The sequence below is a fragment of the Protopterus annectens genome, chromosome 1.part1, assembly GCF_019279795.1.
Source record: "Protopterus annectens isolate FY-2018-M chromosome 1.part1, PAN1.0, whole genome shotgun sequence".
Lineage (NCBI taxonomy): Eukaryota > Metazoa > Chordata > Ceratodontiformes > Protopteridae > Protopterus > Protopterus annectens.
The window spans coordinates 381951279-381970493 of NC_056726.1; the positions used below are offsets into that span (position 1 = coordinate 381951279).

At 37.1% G+C, this 19215-nt stretch overlaps 1 protein-coding gene across 3 annotated transcripts in view; it reads right to left on the bottom strand.

Annotated features, from left to right (window-relative positions):
* Positions 1-19215, bottom strand: part of SEPTIN3 (septin 3) — a 743127-nt gene that overhangs the window by 22470 nt on the left and 701442 nt on the right. For 2 of the 3 annotated variants that reach the window (XM_044075351.1, XM_044075358.1), the window contains 2 exons: positions 13915-14014; positions 11225-11276 (listed from right to left, as the gene is read on the bottom strand). In XM_044075351.1, coding sequence (XP_043931286.1) covers positions 11225-11276; positions 13915-14014 — 152 coding nt within the window. The remainder of the gene's footprint in view (positions 1-11224; positions 11277-13914; positions 14015-19215) is intronic. The other variant, XM_044075343.1, reaches the window with a different exon arrangement.

Consider the following 19215-nt stretch of genomic DNA (forward strand, 5'->3'; position numbering starts at 1 on the left):
TATATATTTAAATATTTACAACAGTGCATGTGCATTTCTATTCTATTCTAGTAGGGCACACTGGGATAACATTTCAAACAGCACTTTGTAAAAACCTTTTCAACATATACTTCTGTACCAGCAGTTTGATATACGCATGACATACAATTCTAATACATTTCTAACACAAGCATCTTATATAAATCATGTTGATATTCACAAATGACATATAATTATTTACAAAATTCCATACAGCTGTGCTGGCAGTATCCCCCTTTGTTATGGCAACAACCAGATAAGAAAAACATAAATAAAGAAATGCACACTTTAGAGCACAAACAGAGCACTCCACATATTACAATAGATTTAAACCACAGACTGCAATGCCATCAAAGCTGTTATTTTTTTCGGAAAGGTACAGTAAAGACAGGAAACGTGGCAAACTGTAGAAGAACAAGTAATTGTTTTTTTTCTATAAAATGCAGCAAAGCTTTGAAAAGTGAAACAAAGCTTTATACATGTAATATAGATGAGAAGTGAGACAAACTACTGCCCAGAGTCAGTAAACTCATGTTTATAAATTATATTTGGTTGTCTTTTGCAACTAATAATGGTCCTAAAAGCCAGAGGTAGATAGATTACATTAATCTTCAGTTAATGGCTGTGATAGAACCAGGTAGTTGTTAGTGTTTTTTATGTCATAGAGCTTTTTTATGTGATTTGCCTGTCCAAATCTTATTATGCATATCTTTGTTCTCGATTGCATATTATTATATTACACTTTCAAAATATATTGCCTGATTTCTTTTAAGTAAAGAACTGTATTATTCAGTCTCAGAAGCTTGTGATTGGCTACACACACACACACACACACACACACACACACACACACACACACACACACACACACACACACACACACACACACACACACACACACACACACACACACACACACAGTACACAGTCACTAATCTTTATATATATTTCTATGATATTGCTCAAAAGGAAATAAAATTAAACTCTGTATTGTCGACCTATGTTGGTTGAAAATGCAGATGGTTGACAGTTGTGCAAGAACATATAATCCAGGGAATGTGCAGTCTTGGAGTTAATATGTATATATATATATATATATATATATATATATATATATATATATATATATATATATATATATATATATATATATATATATATAAAACTGGTGTACAGATTGGTCTATCTGATGGCAGTGTGTTACCTTAAAAGCAAGAAGGGATAGTAGCACTGAACACAGTATTTTAGCCCCTTGTGGAAAACATGATGTGTATATTAGTGTAGTTTTATCTGAGATTCAGTTACTGCTGGTAGATAGCACTGAATGACACTGGGCTAAGGTTATAGTGGGTGAATTTTTGGGAAGCTGTACAAAAGTATCAGGATCTCTATGTAATCCGTGTTGCATTACTGTTTATTATTTCCCAAAATGTTGTTAAAGGGCATGATCATATGATGTAATTTTGTTTTTCCTCTAGCTTTTGTTTTCTTTCCACAATGTAGTCTGTCCCCGTTATATGGATTATTATAGACCTAATAAGGACATTTTTTATCTTCATTTAGGTACAGTAACAGTGCTATCAGTCAGTGTTTTTTTTAGGCATGGTTGTTGTATCAGTTTTTCTTTTTCAATGAAGTTGATCTTTGCCAAGTGAATACTGCTGCAAAGCTTGTTGATGGTATATTTAAATCCTTTTCTAAACAAGCAATTAAATATCAGGATTTTATTAATTAATGAAATCTGTGATCCTTAAACAATTCCCAAAGCTTCTGCCATACTTGTCCTGATGTGCCAGGCTTGATAGTTTAGTCTAACAACTCTGCTTGATCAGTTATGAGTGACAGTGATCACTTTATTTTATTTTTATACTGTCATTAAATTATCTGCAGTTACAGTGATAATACAATACCTCACTGATCAAAAGGAGAATACTTAACAGTTTAATTAATGAGTAAGTATAACTAACTCATGACTCTTCTTCACATAAGGATTTATTCAAAAGCTGAAGTGTTGATAAAGTTTCACATTAGCTGTTAATGTATACATTTTAGTAACCTCAGCAAGATCAGTCTCAGGATGTGAAACTGTGGATAATGAGTAGCAATCAGAACTGTAGAGATGGGTATCTAGCCCAGGTCATGCAGACTAGCAAATTTCATTCTGAAATGACTTAACATTTGACCTGTAAGGAAATCAGTTTGGACTTATGTGATGTCCCCCATCTGGGCCAGTAATCAAGGAGGCTGAATTCCCCACCACTGACACTGGTGAGGGACACTTACTTGGAACAAAAATAGATGCACATACTATTTCCATATCAGCTCTCTGCACCAAGCACAAATTTCCTCAACAGCACACACAGAACACAGTCTGGGGTTTGGATTTCTCTCTCTGTGTCCCTCCATGTCCCCAGTAAGACTTACCACTGACACATATATAGAGTTGAGTCCTCAGCAGAGTGTCCAAGCAATGTCTTCCCCCACTCTCTCTGTGAAACCAGTGCTCTGTGTCCCTGTTCCAAGCAGCTGACTAAAACACTCTGAGATTTGACACACACACACACACACACACACACACACACACACACACACACACACACACACACCTGGGAAACTCTGTCACAGATTTACTAGCTATGCCCCCTTCTGTCCAGACTATAAGACAGTTACTGCCACCAGACACTCCAAATCAACTACTCTAAGGCTCTTACAAGGGTATCCAATTATACTGAGTGAAATTATTATTAATACAAATGATAGTGTTTGACCAATGCAGTAAGGCTTTCAGGAGTGATCACAGAGTCAGCAAATAGATATCAGTACTCTGAAAGCTTAAACTATTCTCTGAAGGACCAACCCCAATGAAAAGTTTAAATATATTTAATAATAAATAATAAAAGAACATGAAATACTACATATCTATTTACAGTAACCACCAAAGTTTCAATCACAGGAAATATTAAAATAACACAGATGAATAGATTCACATAGGTACAGAAAAACAGTACTTAACTAATCTCACTGACTGATCTAAAGAATTACTATTCCCTGGTCACTTACTACAGCAAGGCAAAATGAAGTAGGTGAGTGATCCTTCTATGTTAGGTTCCAAAAACAGGCTGCTTTGAGATTCCTGTCTCATCTTGCATTAAAACATCATTTTTGTCCTGGATTACAGAATGACATCACACACATCTCGTTATCTGACTTCTGGTTCCCATACAACCTCCTTTACTAGAAGCTGCCAAGAATTAGCACATATATGTCAATAATATATACACATAGAGCTTTGCTAAGATCTGTTGCAGCTTCTGGAAGTCATATAACAGTAAAACACTTCCACTCTTCCTATAAGAGGTAATAAATCATTCTCTGTTACAGACATTTTGTCCCTGGCTGCAATCAGAACTGTAGGATACAATCCTTATGGCCTAAATTAAGTAATTTAATTTTGTACTATTTTTAAAGATAGCTGGACTGAGATTAACCTCTTTTCTTCCAGTATCCTCTGTTACAATATTAATTTCAATAGTTATAATACAGTCTGAAATACAAGTATATTTCATTTTCTGTCTAGCATGATACACTGTTGGTACATTTTTTAAACACAAGCAGCTTTACAAATACATTTTTCAACACAAGCATCTGAACAAACCAGTTTGATATACAAATGGCATATAATTCTTTACAAAATTCCAGATAGCTGTGCTGGCATATGTTACACATGCACTGTCCTACTTCTCCTGGCATAGATGGCAATACCTCACAGCATCACAACTTAATTATCTACATCAAGGAAAATACAAATGAAGACACTGAGAAACATTGAATGATTTAATCATCTATACAAAGCATTTCAACAGATGATATTATAGGAAGAAAAATAAAAGTTGCTGTGTGATAAGGTTAATTAAACTAGAAGTGGAGTATTCCTTTAACACACATTACAAATTCCTTCTCATTTTCTTCTGGTTGATACATATACATGGTGATGTTTTTCCATCTGATAATTTTGAAATCCAGTAATGAATATGTTGTGTTGCCTTTGAAAACACTATATAAATACTAAACTTTCAATAAAATGTAGAAAGTGACAAGATAGTATACTATTTCATTTTAATTAATTATTTAGTGCTGTCATAAGCCATCCATCCTGTTGCTGATAGAGATGACATCTTCTCACCTTTATGGCTATAGACAGCTGTTGTCTCTAGTATTTATTTGTAAGTACTTGTCTGCTATATCTGGGACATGATTTACTATCTGAGTTACTGCATTATAATGTACAAATTAAAAGACACATTTTAAAACTTCAGTTCAGATCTTTTCTGCTCCCTAAAAACATTGCCTGATGAATCCTCCAAGTGCACCCAATTGGATCTTTCTTTCTTTCTGGATGGATGGATCTAAGCCAGGCAAGAACCCCAAGCCCCCTTTTTTCATGCCCAGGAATCCCGATCAGACCTGCATTCCTCAGCAAGACTCAAGTTGCATGGGACAGACCAGCCTGCTAGCCATGTGGAGCTGTCTATAGTCTCCCCATGGTAGCACCAAATCCCCCTTGGCCACTCTTCTGAGTCCACTATAGCTGTCTCATGAATGGAAGTGTGCCTCCACATACTGATCTCCCCTCAGTTTCTAATGTGACTGCATTTTCATGGTACAGGCTTGGCAGGCTCAGCAGGCATGAACTTCACTGGGTAACACCTAGTTGTCCGTCTTGCTTTCACAACTTTAGAGAGCCAAAGCTGCTTCCATCCCCCTAGGATGTGTGAGTTGGAGTGACCACTCATTGTCATCCTCCCTGGGCAGGCTGTTACAGCACCAGAGCAGGTAATCAAACTATGGTTGCTTGTAGCATAGTTAGGGCTTTATCCCTGTATGTCATTGACCTATTGACAGATTTTATTTCTTTCTGAATGGCTTCTACATGCGACTGCATTAATTTCTACTATAGTCTTAGGTTCATAGATTCATAGGTAGGTACTAGGCTATTGGCCCAAGGGCCTAAGTAAGCCTAGCCAACAAGGTTCTCTGGCTTACGCCACCCAAGAAAGTTAATTTCCTGTACCCCTGTCGAGCAGAGCCACAGAAGTGATCCCCGGGGTGTATTTCCTATTTCCCATCCACTCATCAAGATTTTTCTTGAAGAGTGCTAATGAGGAACTTTGCTTGACATAGATGGGTAGCTTGTTCCAGAATATAGGAAGTCTCTGGGACAGAAATCTATCCCTCCAGCATGTCCTGTTTATTGTGGTGACAAGGTTTAGGTCCCTAGAGCGTGTAGCTTGGAGGGATTGGGATTTCTTAAGGTGTAGCATGTCCAACAGCTATGGGTTTAACATAGCTTTATATGTTAGGCAGAGATCTCCTTGGAGTAGACGATATGCTACAGAGTAAAGCTGGAGTTTTTTGAGATGATCAGTGTAAGACATCTGTTTGAGGCCAGTAATCCTCTTTGTGAGGTACTTCTGTGACCTTTCCAGCTGCTGCAGATGTCTTGTGAGGTACATTCCAAAAGGGGCGTTGTACTCTATAATGGGTCTAATGAGTGCCGAGTAAAGGGGAACAATGACCTCTTTTTTCCTGGATGAGAACTCTTTTGTGATGAGGTGTGCCACATAGAAGGATTTCCTGACTACTGTGGTGATGTGATTATCAAAGGAGAGACTACTGTCCACCTGGGTCCCAAGGTCTCTTATCACACATTCAGCATTAAGTAGACTGCCATTTATGTGGTAGTTCATGGGTACAGAGTTTTTACCAAAGGGGATGACAATGCACATTTTGGCATTGAGCTTAAGGCCATGCTTCTAACACCAGGCATCTGTCTCAGTGAGGCCCTTCTGTAGGGTGTCCACATCATTTGGGGACTCGACTATGGCTCCTAGTTTGCAGTCATCTGTGCACTTCATCAGCCAGAGGCCTTCTGTGTTAGCTTGTATGTCAAAGAAGCAGATACCAAACAGGAGAGGTCCCAGGACTGAACCCTGTGGCACTCCACTTGTCACTGGTTTGAAGTCAGATTTGGAGCCTGCAACTTTTACAGTGTGGGTTCTGTCAGAGAGCCAGTTGGCAACCCATCTTGTGACATAGGGATTTATACCTAGTTTAGTGAATTTAGCTCTAATTCCAGAATGGGGGATGGTGTTGAAAGCCTTGGCGAGGTCAAAATAGGATGTGTGAACCACCTTACCCTCGTCTACGGCTTTGGCGACTGCCTCAAAGAAGTCGATCAGGTTCAGAAGGCATGATCTGCCTTTCACAATCCCGAACTGGGTGTGGTCCAGAGTTTGGAGGTTACCAATGTATTTGTATATTTGTATATGAGTTCCATGATGATACGTTCCATGGCCTTGCAGACCAGTCTCGTCAGGCTAATAGGGTGATAGTTCCCAGTGGTGGGTCCCCCTTTGTGGAGTGGGATAACTGTTGCTGTGCACCATTCAGTGGGCACAAAGCCTTGATGTGAGACTATGATTGAACATGGTGCTTAGGTGGGGAGCCAGTTCGTTCTGAAGTTCATGTAAAAGGCAGCCTGGGATGTTGTCCTGTCCTATGGATGCTGTGTTTTTGGTTTTAGAGAGTGCAGCTTTTACCTGCATAGATGTGACTAGAGGGACTCTGCATTCTTCCTGTATAGATATGTGCCCTTTAGGGGGTGAGAGGGGGGTAAAGTTAGCACTGAACCTGTCTGCTAGGATGTTGGCAATATCAGTTGGTTCTGTAATTTTCGTGCCATTGTGCTGTAACTCAGAGCAGATCTGGGTGTTGCCATTGAGATTCTTGACATAGCTATAGAATGCTTTGTGGTTGCCCTTAGAATCAGTGATGATTTTGTTTTCGTAGCTAGCTTTGGAGGATCTTATAAGGGATCTTAACTTCTTACTCAGGCTGACCAGGCAGCTCCTCCACTCATGGGATTTTACTCTCTTTTGCAACAGTTTCTTCCTTCTGTTGTAGAGTTTGTTTATGGCAGGAAACCACCAGATTGGCTTCCTTTTTTTGGAGGATAGTGTCTTGGTTCTGTTTGGGATAGCACAATCCATGCACTTGTGCAAGTGCTTCTAGAGTGCATTTGTGTAGGATTCAGCAGTCATAACTGTATTGTCTATCTGCATGGGTGTCATGAAGTTCACCACTTCTGTCTTAAGAAGTATGAAGTTGGCTTTGGAGAAATTTTTTATGTGGTTTCCTTATTGGTGGGTGGGGGCGGGATGCGGATATCTAGGGTGATTAGCTCATTGTCGGATCTGAGCAACGAGGAGTTGATTTCAGGTGTGGAACACCTATCGCTTATGTTGGTAATGACTAGGTTTAGGATATTGTTGCCCCTGGTGGGGTGTAGATAAGTTGAGCCAGGGCATTGTAATTTATGAATTCTAGAAAGTGTTGAGTGAAGGAGTTGGTACATGAGTAGTTTCCCCAGTTAATGGTGGGGTAGTTGAAATCACCCATTATTAGGGTGTTTGGTTGAACCCTAATATTTTCCAGTATATCAAGAAAAGAGGAGTGGGAATCATAGCCAGTTGCTGACTCATTAATGAATTAATCTATATAAGTTATATTCTGGATGCTGAAATTACAGCTGCCACATAATACTGTAACATCACTAACACAACTCACTTTAATGATACTTTGTTAGCTTATGTACTTTATATACTCTCTGAAAATTACCTGATTTCTATGCACCTTGGAGGCTTTAACATGTCCAGCTTGTTCATAAATCAAAATGTATTTTTTGTATATTGTCTGATTCTATATCCTGTTGGGATTATGACATGCAACATACTCCTCCGTCTTTTATAACTAGCCCTGTTAGACTCTAGGATAATGTATAATTTATTTTATTCACTGCAATAAAACAAATATTTTTCTTTTCTCTTGCACACCACTGTTGCAATTAACATCAGATTTTATATTTTTGTAACTAGCCCTGTCAGATTCTAGGCTGTTGTATAATTTGTTTTATTCACTGCAATAACTTTCTCTTTTGTTTACCCTACAGTTTTACAATAAATGTCAAATTTTATATCAGCCATCTGGGTTATTAATACAAAATCCAGTTATAAACTAAAACATTTCTCAATTTACATAAAATAAATGGGTTATATAACCTATTAAAAAGGTCATTATACTATTTCTATGCTGAATACTTTAAAACTAGAATCGAATACTTTTCAAGAAATGTATTTCTCACATTTCAGTAATCAGAAACAAAACTGGAATGGCTTGCATCTTCCATCCAATGGATTCCATGTACAGGGAAGAAGAAGAATAGTGGCAATCTTTCTTAAAAACTCTGTTTCCAAAGTTCTGAATTCATTTTTATACAATATTGTTTTTAGTTAGTGATTGCTTGCATTCAAGACTTGTTTACTTTTGCTACCAGCTATTGATGCCAAGGAATATATACCAATGGAGATGAGCTAATCTTTAGTAGCATGTCATATCATGAATAAGGAGAGTTTGTTCCTGTCAGGAGCTATTAACTCCACATTGGAAGACATTTTGGTGTATTATTGTGCTCTGACCTATTTTAATGCATCATTTTTTTAAAACAAAAACATCGTTATTAAATTATCATGATTGACATAGGCAATAATACATTTATATAAATGAAAACAAACCATATTGATATAATTGTATTTGCAAACATTATACATCACATATAATCTATTCAGTTATTGTCAGTCAAACATTACATAGCTTATTCAAATCCTGCCTTCTTTTAAATCGCGTTCCTCTTCTGCATGCATTGTTCACACAATTCCCATTTTTTCCTTATATAATTTGCTCCTACCCTTTTCTAAAGATCCCAGTTACAGTTGTTTTATCTCTGTTACTATATTCACTAATTGTAGTAAAGTTGGTTTGATGATTTCCATTTTCTAGTAATTGCTTTTTTTGGCAGCTACCATAATTAGACTCAGCAAGGCCTTACTATGTTTAAGTAATCCTAATTCTGTATCATAGCTCAAAAATAATGTCCTTAATTATACCAATTTGCTCACCCAGTATCTCTGACAAAGTAGTCTTCAGGGAATCTTTAAAGTCTTCCATCTCATTACAATCTCAGAAAATATGTTTCCAGTTACCTCTTTCTTCCCCATCATACCTCCAACATTTCCTGTCTACCTGAGGAAAACTTTGGAATCTACTTGGAGTATAAAAATATCTATGTAAACACTTCCAAGCAAAGATCCTAAATGTTCTAGAATTTGTTGCATAATTGGGAGACGTACATATACCCCCATTATTTCTTTGTGAATTGTTTATCAAGTCTCTGATCCCAATCCTTTATAACCTCCTCTGATTGATTCTTATAGCTACCATACAATATTTTGTAAGCTCTACTAATTATTTATTTTTTAACAGCAGTTTTGATTCTAGATTCTACTAAAAACTCTACCAGTGCTGATATTTTGCTTAGGATCCCCCTATTTCTTTCTCTTTGCCTATACTCTGCTATCAGTCCTTGATAGGGAAGGCAATCTCTATCCTGCAGATCAAATAAATTCTTGGCCTCTTCCCATTCTATTACCTTTCCCTTCCTAATTATTTGCTCCCAATACCTTGGTTCTTTCACCATTTTTCTATAATAAATTCCAGCCCCCTCTTGCCTATTGTCTGTATCCCTAATTTCAGGCATCCCTATCGACATCCCCTTTCTCCATTCATGTGTTGGCTTAGTTCTTTATGAATATAACAATCTGCTTGGTTATTGTTTTCCTTAAGGATCTGCATTCAAAATCCTAGTCTCTCATTGTTTCTTGAGCTTCCACCCATTTCATCATCATCCCTTTCTACTTTGAATTATAAGTTTCTGCTTGTGTTATGTATAGGAACCTTAACCATGTAGCTCTGAAATACCATTCAAATAGGGTAATCCCAAACTGCTTTGTTCAGTTGGAAGAATCAGGTTATCCCACTTGACTCTTGCTGTCTTCCTCTCCCAGATAATATCCTTCAGCTCTTTATTAATGGTTATCCGCAACTTCTCCTCTGGTTGATAGAAATATGCCTGGCCTGTGTAGAAAACTAAAGGGGCTAAAAACATTTTAGCTACTTGTATCTTGCTATCCATGTCCACATAACAGACCTTTCAATTTCCCAGTTATTGTATTGTCTTTTGTTTAGTCTCTTCCCACATATCCTTAGCTACCACACCAGAATCCTTTTAATCCATATTCCCAAGTACTTCATTTTATCATGGCCCCATAAATATGGATATTGCTGAACCGATTTGTGTGTGGGTACATAATTTACAGCTATTGCCTTTGTTTTAGCTTCATTAATTTTGTATCCTGAAAAGATTTGAAACTGCCTCAAAATGATCCACAACACTGAAATGTCTTTTTCTGGTTTCATCAGGCATTAAATATTATTATCTGCAAATAGAGACAGCTTTTCTTGACTACCATACCAATTATATCCATGAATTTCTGAGTCTCTTATTTTATTTGCCAATAGTTTTAAATATAGTGCAAATAACAAAGGGGAAATGTGTTTTTTTGGTTTCATCAGGCATAAAATAATAGTATCTGCAAACAGAGCCAGCCTTTCTTGACTACCATACCAATTATATCCTTGAATTTCTGAGTCTCTTATTTTCTTTGCCAGTGGTTCTAAATATAGTGCAAATAACAAAGGGGAAAGAGCATACCCCTGCCTGGTTCTTATGATCAAACAGAAATTATCAGAGAGGAACCCACATATACATATACATATATATATATATATATATATATATATATATATATATATAGACATATAGTTAGACTTATGTGTGTATTTATGTACAAAAACAGGAATGGAAAATAATTCATGCTAGTTCATGCATTTGCCTCATTTTAATTTACATGAATGCCAAGATTTGTTTAGACATCTTCACCAGCCCTATATTAATTTGAATTAGCTACATGGAGTAACGATTATGTTTTTCTAAAGTAGTATGTATTTTACAGGTTTTTCACAGGCAACTAGAAAATTACATTATGAAGTAAAACTGAAGATTCAGTCATTTGTTTTTATTTGCAAACTAAAGTTATAAGCTGTAATTTACTGGCTTGTTGTGCTACTGCTTTAGATAAAAAAGTTTTCAAATAAAATGATGGTGATTTCTCTCACTTTGCTCAGTAGCACTGACCCTCATTGTTGTAGCTTTCCTTTTATGAAACAAAATGAGTTAATGAGTTTATCTTACCTGATTACAAAGTCTCGCAAAAGGGCAAATTCACAGTGTGCGATGTTTTCAACTGCAGAAAAAAAGTAAATAAGGCAGTCACATTTTGCATGTGCAAGTTTATCAACATGACTCATTGATTATAGATTTATCAGTGTTACCTCATTATCTGCTTCTCATTCAGTGCACCATACATTATGGGATTTGAGGGCCACAGGACAGCAGGAACCTCTATTGAAAGTAAGTCAGAACAGCACCATTTTTGGTGATCGGTTGTCACCTGCTCTGCTTGTAACAATGAAATGTAATAGGTATTGTACTGTACTGATTCATTGCTCTGGGACATTCATCACCCACCTCAGCGCCATCTTCTGGCAGTAGTGAAAAAAACAAGAACTGATGTTACAACACATGGTTATTGGGACATGATCCCCTCTTGCTAAAACTGCTGCATTTCCCAGTAGTATCTTCTGCGTCTTTCTAGTATTCGGATTAAACAGTGTCATGGGATGGCTTCCCCAGGCACATTATGATGCTTCTTGTCATGGAATATCCTTCAGGTAAATGCTATAGTTAACTGTATCAGACATGAGTTAAATGCAAGGGGGGTTAACTGCTATATTCCTTGTTTGCTGAAGGAGTAATCAAAACAGATATTTGGTTATACTATAGATCAGTTTATCAGTGATGAAGATCTTTGTTGTTGTGGCAGATTTAGTGTAATAGAGGGCTAAAGCACTGAAGTCCCAGGTGACCTGAGTATGGTTAACAGCTTGAGTGTTTGACAGAGCTGGAAAGGGATGATAGGTATACTCATCCTGATGAAAAGGGCAAGTAGCATCAGGAGTCAGGACACATATGGCCACAATCATTCAGAAGAGGGATGTCATTGTGACTCACGTCCTGGGGAAGACTTTGTGTCCCATTAAACCACCATTTAGTGGCAGTCTTCATTAGCAAGTCTGTACTTATAGGGAGGAGGTGTTTTATGTTACATTGGCAATGCTGGTATTTCATCTCCCCATCTGTGGGAGGGGTGTTAGGTCATACAAAACACTCACATTGCCAGGGTGCTGGTGAGGACATAAGAAAACTATCACGGATGGCTGTATGAGTGCCCCTCTAGATGACTCTCACCCCCATACTGCACTGTAGCACTCCCCCAGTACAGGAATACACTGAGCAGAGTCTCATTAGGAAAGGCATGATGGTCAGCAAGCACTGAAGCAAAAAGCACCTGAAAACAAATGATCATGGTCATTCTTTTGTGTCAGCTAGCAGTGCCAGAAATGGTGAAGATAAAATAGCTATAGGAAATATAAATACATTGATCTGCCATCGCCAGCTTTGAAATGTTAAGTGCCTGCATAAAATTATAAAAAAAAAATGACATATTAAAATTGTAACATCATTCAGGCAAATTTAGATAGCAAAATCAGAGTTTGTTCGAAAATATCTGATAAAACAATTGACTCTACAACTATTACACAGAGCTTATTTCAGAAAGTTTAATCTAGTGGTGATTAAGACTATGAGTATCATATGAGTGTGGTAGAGGATGGATTTGTTTTGTTTCATGTCTAGAACTGAGTTCATTAATAGGTAATCCAAATATGCAGATCTAGGAGGAGCCATGACACATGTTAATGTTCTGCAAGTCTGCTGAGAGTGTGCTGTACAGCAAACTGTTAAAAACCGCCTGGTCAGAACCCAACAGCCAGAATATTGTGTATGGTACAGCAACTTACAAGTGACCGTGACGTGCGTTATACCACTGGGTATAGCAGTGGCTCAGTTATCTTCAATTTTCAATATCCTATGCTTTCTGGGAAATTAGATGAAAATCCATTACTTTTTGAAAAGGGTACTAAATTATGCAACACAATGAATACTCAGGAGGGATGAAGAGAAGAAGGTAGGATCTGAGCAAGTCAGGGTGGCCTACAGTCTGCAAGTAAGGAATGCAGCAATCAAAGTGTACAGTCAGATAAATAGAGTACAAGGACCTATGCGATGAGTATATCTTTGAAAAAATACCGTCAATAAGTTGCTACTATAGGCTATAACTCAGAAAAGGCATGGGTAATAGGAAAAGTGTATAGCGTGGTTTACTTAAATTATACTCTTGTCACATAATAAGCCCCATGAGAAGGGACTGAGGGATAGCAGCATAAATTTGCATATTTCAGACTACAAAAAACACAACATTTCATGCTAGAGACCTACATGTAGCACGTGTGACTGAACAAAATTGAGAAAGATGGTTTCAATCAAATGCACAACATGAATGGTTTTAGGACACTGTAGTATGATGTGGGATAAGTTGCAAAGAAAACAATCCATGTGTTTAAAACCTCGATGGAGTAGGAATAAGGATACATAAGAAATACTGAATAAAAAATATACTTTTATAAGAAACTATTTACGACAGGAGATAATTAAATGGGAAAGAGCTAGGTGAGCATTTGTGACTGTGTGTGAGTGTTTGTATGTGTTTCTGTGTATATGTGTGCGTGTGTGTGCGTGTGTGTGTGTGTGTGTGTGTGTGTGTGTGTGTGTGTGTGTGTGTGTGTGTGTGTGTGTGTGTGAGTCTGTGTGTGTGTGTGTGTGTGTGTGTGTGTGTGTCTGTCTGTCTATACATGCATATGTGCTTGTGCCTAGATGTTTCAAAGGTAGTTGCTTATTGATGCATCATAATTTGCTATTGTTACCTTCAATGATTCCCCAGGGAGTCTTTCGACCCAGGACCCGTTTTCCATTCACTTGGTATTCCTTGTCACTGCCTACCACTGCAAATGGCATGCATTCCTGCTGTGGAATGAAAGAACACAAGACAAAATGTTACAAAACTCAAAATACCTCCCATTTTTATAAGCTCTACAACACTACAGCTGATAACTTAGTTACCCAAGTGACTCCATTTTAATGGGCAAGCTTTCTCAAATAGAATTATCTGTGTTTGTGTGTATATGTGTGTGTGTGTGTGTGTGTGTGTGTGTGTGTGTGTGTGTGTGTGTGTGTGTGTGTGTGTGTCATACCTCTCATCTTAACAAAAGAAATCTGGACAAAGCCTAAAGTAATGGGGGGAGACAAAGGCCAAAAAATATGGACAGATTTAAAATATTGCTCTTAAACACTAAAGCTGCAAGAATAACAGGATTTGTATTTCATTGTATTATTTGAATAATATGAAGTCTGAAACTCAGATGTATTTCATTATTTACTGTCTTCAATACTCAGTGATTTGCCAGAAATCAGCAAATTTTATGAGGAATAGACCAAAAATATGGGGCAAAAATCTGGGCATTCTGTAAAACGCTGGACAGTTGAGAGGTATGAGTGTTCGTGCATGCATGTGTGTGTGTGTGTGTGTGTGTGTGTGTGTGTGTGTGTGTGTGTGTGTGTGTGTGTGTGTGTGTGTGTGTGTGCGTGCATATGTGTATGTGTGTGTGTGTGTGTGTGTGTGTGTGTGTGTGTGTGTGTGTGTGTGTGTGTGTGTGTGTGTGTGTGTGTGTGTGTGTTGTTTGTGTGTATATTGAAAGCAAATCCTTAAAATGAAAATTGCAGCTGCAAGAAAATGAGAGATAATACAATGGAACATATAAAATGTATACGCCTTCATTTACATAAGAGATGTACAGGTGTTGCACTGCAATAATTTCTGTCTGTGGTCTGTGGGTAGGGATCAGGAAAACAAGTTGTACTTAGCCAGAAGGAGTCCTTGAATTTGTAAACAACTAGAAAAGCCTATTCACTATTCAATAAAGTATCTGGGCACTAAGCGCAAGCAACTTTGAACTCATTGCAACACATGTATGCTTAGTGCCTTCCAACGGTCCAAAGCAAAACATAAATTATGCAACAAATCATAATTAAAATTCTAAAATATGCACCTTGATTGGCTAGAGCAGTCAGTGGACCCACTATAAATTTTAGTTAGCATATTGGAAAAAGCACCGGTGTCTGTAACAACTAAAAATAAATAGTTACAGTCACCATATTCTGTATTCCACAAAACAGAGAAAATAAAAGGAATCCTTAAATTTATCCCCTAGACTAGAAATTTATATATACTGAAAAAAAGATAGAGAGAGAGATAGAGAGGGGGAGTGAGAGAAAGGATATCAGTCTTACTGCTGGGATGCTGACAGTCATCAGGTAAACCGTAGGATGCATAAAATCTCTTGAGTCCCAAAGGGAAAACTAACAAAGACTGCATTCTGCCAAATGTACTATGCTTACATCAGCATGTACAAGGCCAACACATGTACAGTACATAATGTAGACCTCTGCTACCTATAAAAGGTTGAGGAAAACGTTTAAGGTACTACTATATAATAACATTCAAAAAGTAAGAAACTTTTTTTCTGCAATAATGTAATTGTTTAATAGCAATAGCCCATCCTTGTGTGAGTACACCTCTGCATCTTGATAAGAAACAAATGTGGCAGAAACCACATTCTACTCAATGTACTATACTTACACCAGCATGGATGTGTGCAGTACATTATTTAGACCTCTCCTACCTATGAGAAGTTGAGGACAAAGACCAAACTGCTTCTATACGATGACATTTAAAAGGTAATGCACTTTTATCTAAAACAATGACATTGTATAATAACAAAAAGTGAGCTGTTACCACTGAACATATTATTTATTTATGACCAAATCGATTAAGATTGATTCTGATGAAGTCCTATTTGTGTTAAGTATGAAAGCACTTAATCGGTTTGGTCAGAAACAAATAAAATATTTTATTTTATAGAAGAATCCTGGTTGTGGCTTCTGGTTACTAGTTTTCTATTTTTTTTCTTGGTCATTGTATAATAGCAACAGTGCACCCCTGTTAGTTGGTAATGCAGGATTTGTCTGTGGTTGGTTTTGTTTGATCACTTGAGCTTTACCTTCATGAACAGACTACACCAATTGTAGGTAAATTTTGCATTACCCACACCCAGTCATTTACTATTGCTAAAATAAAATCTGTGTGACCCCAAGCCATATGTTGGCTGCCCTTTAGCTCAATACTGCACAGAGAGATTTGTTGTATTACATAGGTTTTGACAACATTTTGGTTCTTTTGTTGTAGTTACCACATGCTGCAACAGCAAGTTACTCTAAACAGTTGTCAGTATTTGTTAATTTAGAGGGATATACATTTCATTATCCAGCCTTAGCCTGAGCTATAATGTTGATTTGCAGCTGTGTGCTCAGCCTAATGTAATTGCTATATCAGTTTGCTGGAAACATAAACTTTCTAAGCAAGGGTTAGTTTCACTTTCTAGATAAGCATAGCACCAAAAAGCCCCCATCAGCTATTCATAAGCTCTCTGCATGGATCCCTTTTAATGAACCACAAATTAAACATTCCCCAGGCAACGCAGTGCAGTCTGACATTAAGATGTTCAGTGCACTTGGTGAACCTGGCCATGGGATTTCAACACTGATTAATTGTAATCTTACCTCATGAGAAAGGACAAAAGAATTGTTGTCAATGTGATCTAATACAGGCAGTGACATTGGCTGGAATTGCACAATGAGTGGTTGCATGTAGGGTGGGGTGATTCAGCGACATATACTGCAGTTGTGCAAGGCAGTGAAATATTGCAGCTAGCATAGCATGCAAATGAGTGTATAATGAAATGGAAGTGAGCAACATAAATATAATGAGGGTGACGGCATATGCAAATGAGGGTAAACAATATGACAGAGGAATTCAGAAACTTACATCTGTATGCTATAAAGTCCTGGTGAACAGCATCAGAGAACATGCTATGTTAGGGGTAGTAGTAGGATTAGAATAAATGTACATGTGTGAGGCCATCCTTGCAGCTAGAAGCCACAAAAGTGAATGTTTTCAAGCTCATGATAGAAGGATCTGACTGTACCTAAAATTTTATCCCAGTGACTGAAGTAGTAGACTGTTACCATGTGAACAGATGCACTGTGCAGGAGCTGGTACAGATGTGATGCCTTCACATGCAAGTTTTTTGTGGTGCATAGAATATGTATTTGTTTGGACATCAAGGTAAATGAAGCATCGTGAATCCGGGTTACAGCAAACTTCAGAGACTAATGGGGGACTGAGTGGGTTTCATCCCAAGCATCAACCTCATGGATACTACACCCCTTTCTTAATGCCATGCTGTAGCATGGAAGTATACATGTGGTTCCTACAAACCAAACAAAAGAGAAACAATATCATGCAGGTATTTCATGAAACAGCCTGACTCCATGGCTTCACCTGTAACACAGGGACAATGGTATCTCGACCATAAGAGATTCCACTCCATTAGGTACCTGGTGGTCTGTAATGCACCAGTATAATAGACACTGTGTCATTGTGCCACCCAGGCAGTGTTCATGATTCCCATATCTGGCACACATGGGACTTATATAAAATGGACGAAACTGCAACCAAGAACAAATAATACTGCATAAAACAAAACGTCAGTCTTTATTTATTACATACATTAACCCAGATTGATTGAGCTTTCATCTGCCCCTAGATTTCAAGATCATACTTGATATACATACAGTGCCTCACAGTATATATTTATAATATTATAAATTATATAATTTTTCAATATTAAACAAATCAATCAATAATTTTATAAAATTACACATTATTGATGACTTGTCTTCTGGACTTGGGATAACCCTTTGTATATGTTTTCCTTTTTCTTTCAATCTCTCTTTAAAAAAGTTAATAAAATATATATAAATATATATATATATAATATTATAATATAATATAAATACTGTATTATATTGTATTATTATTATTATTATGTTGGATAAAATATATATTATCAAATACATACATTTTAAAAAATTAATTAAAAACTAAATTAAATTAAAATAATCAACCTCATGTATATTTCTTTCTTATAAATATTACTAAACTGCTGTACTAATTGCTAAATGCTAAAAATGGAAATATAGCCTTGTCAACAGTAAGTGATTCTTTAAATTAGTGCAGGTGGGACTTATGCCAAGAATTTGTGCTGGGTGACCCCCCCCCCGGGACATCTTGAATAAGTTCATAAGATGTTTACCGACTTTAAGGTCTTATGGCTGTCTAGTAATGTGAACCCCAAGAGTTGTGGAGCAAACACTTTGTCTCCAGCCTATGAATCTAGTTGTCTCTTACAGGATGTTGTCTCTAATTTTAAGTAGTAATTTACTCCATAACATTAGCAATCTTTGCGTTAAGTAAGAAGTGGCATAATAGTGTACTCATAGCATTTAAATTAAACTTCATAACTGGATGTCTCTGTGTTAAACTACACTAGTACATTTTTATGCCCAAGATAGCTTGTAAACCAGAGTCATAAAAGACTATGTAGGTAAATATTAATTTACTATGGAAGTAATGATAGTGAACAGGAAATAAACTGAGATATTTGCATCTGTTATTGTAATTGTGAACGCTGTGAAATGAAATCCTCTTGGTGAGTTTTCTTTGTAATCTCTTAAGATGGTTCAACTGACCTACATTGTGAATACAAAAAAAATTGCACTCTTAAGATCAGCCTCATATATGTTTTATGTAATGTAAGACACCGCATTTCTTGTGCTAAGATTTAAAAAAAAAATGTATCCTATTTGATGCATAGCTTTATTACTTACCAGTTGATCATGTGTGGCAAAGGAAAGATTAATGTTCATGGTTATTCCCAGGTCTTTCTTTTAGTGGATGTTCTAGTAGGTACAGAAGCAATGAACTGCAACATTTTCAAAATACATTATATTACATTTGCCATAACTAAAATGTATCCCTTTGTTGTGTGCCTAATCATCAGCCTGCCCATATAAAAATTTAAATGTTTGATATCAGATTCATTTTGTGCAATGAACTCAGTCTTACAGTCATTTGCATAATTATTTATCCATCATGTCTGCATGTCCTCCCCGCGGTTGGGTGGGCTTTCGAAAGACATGCGTAAATGGGGCGCCTTCGTTGAAGGTTGAACGTCGAGCTGGCACCTCGGTGTTCATCAAAATCTACT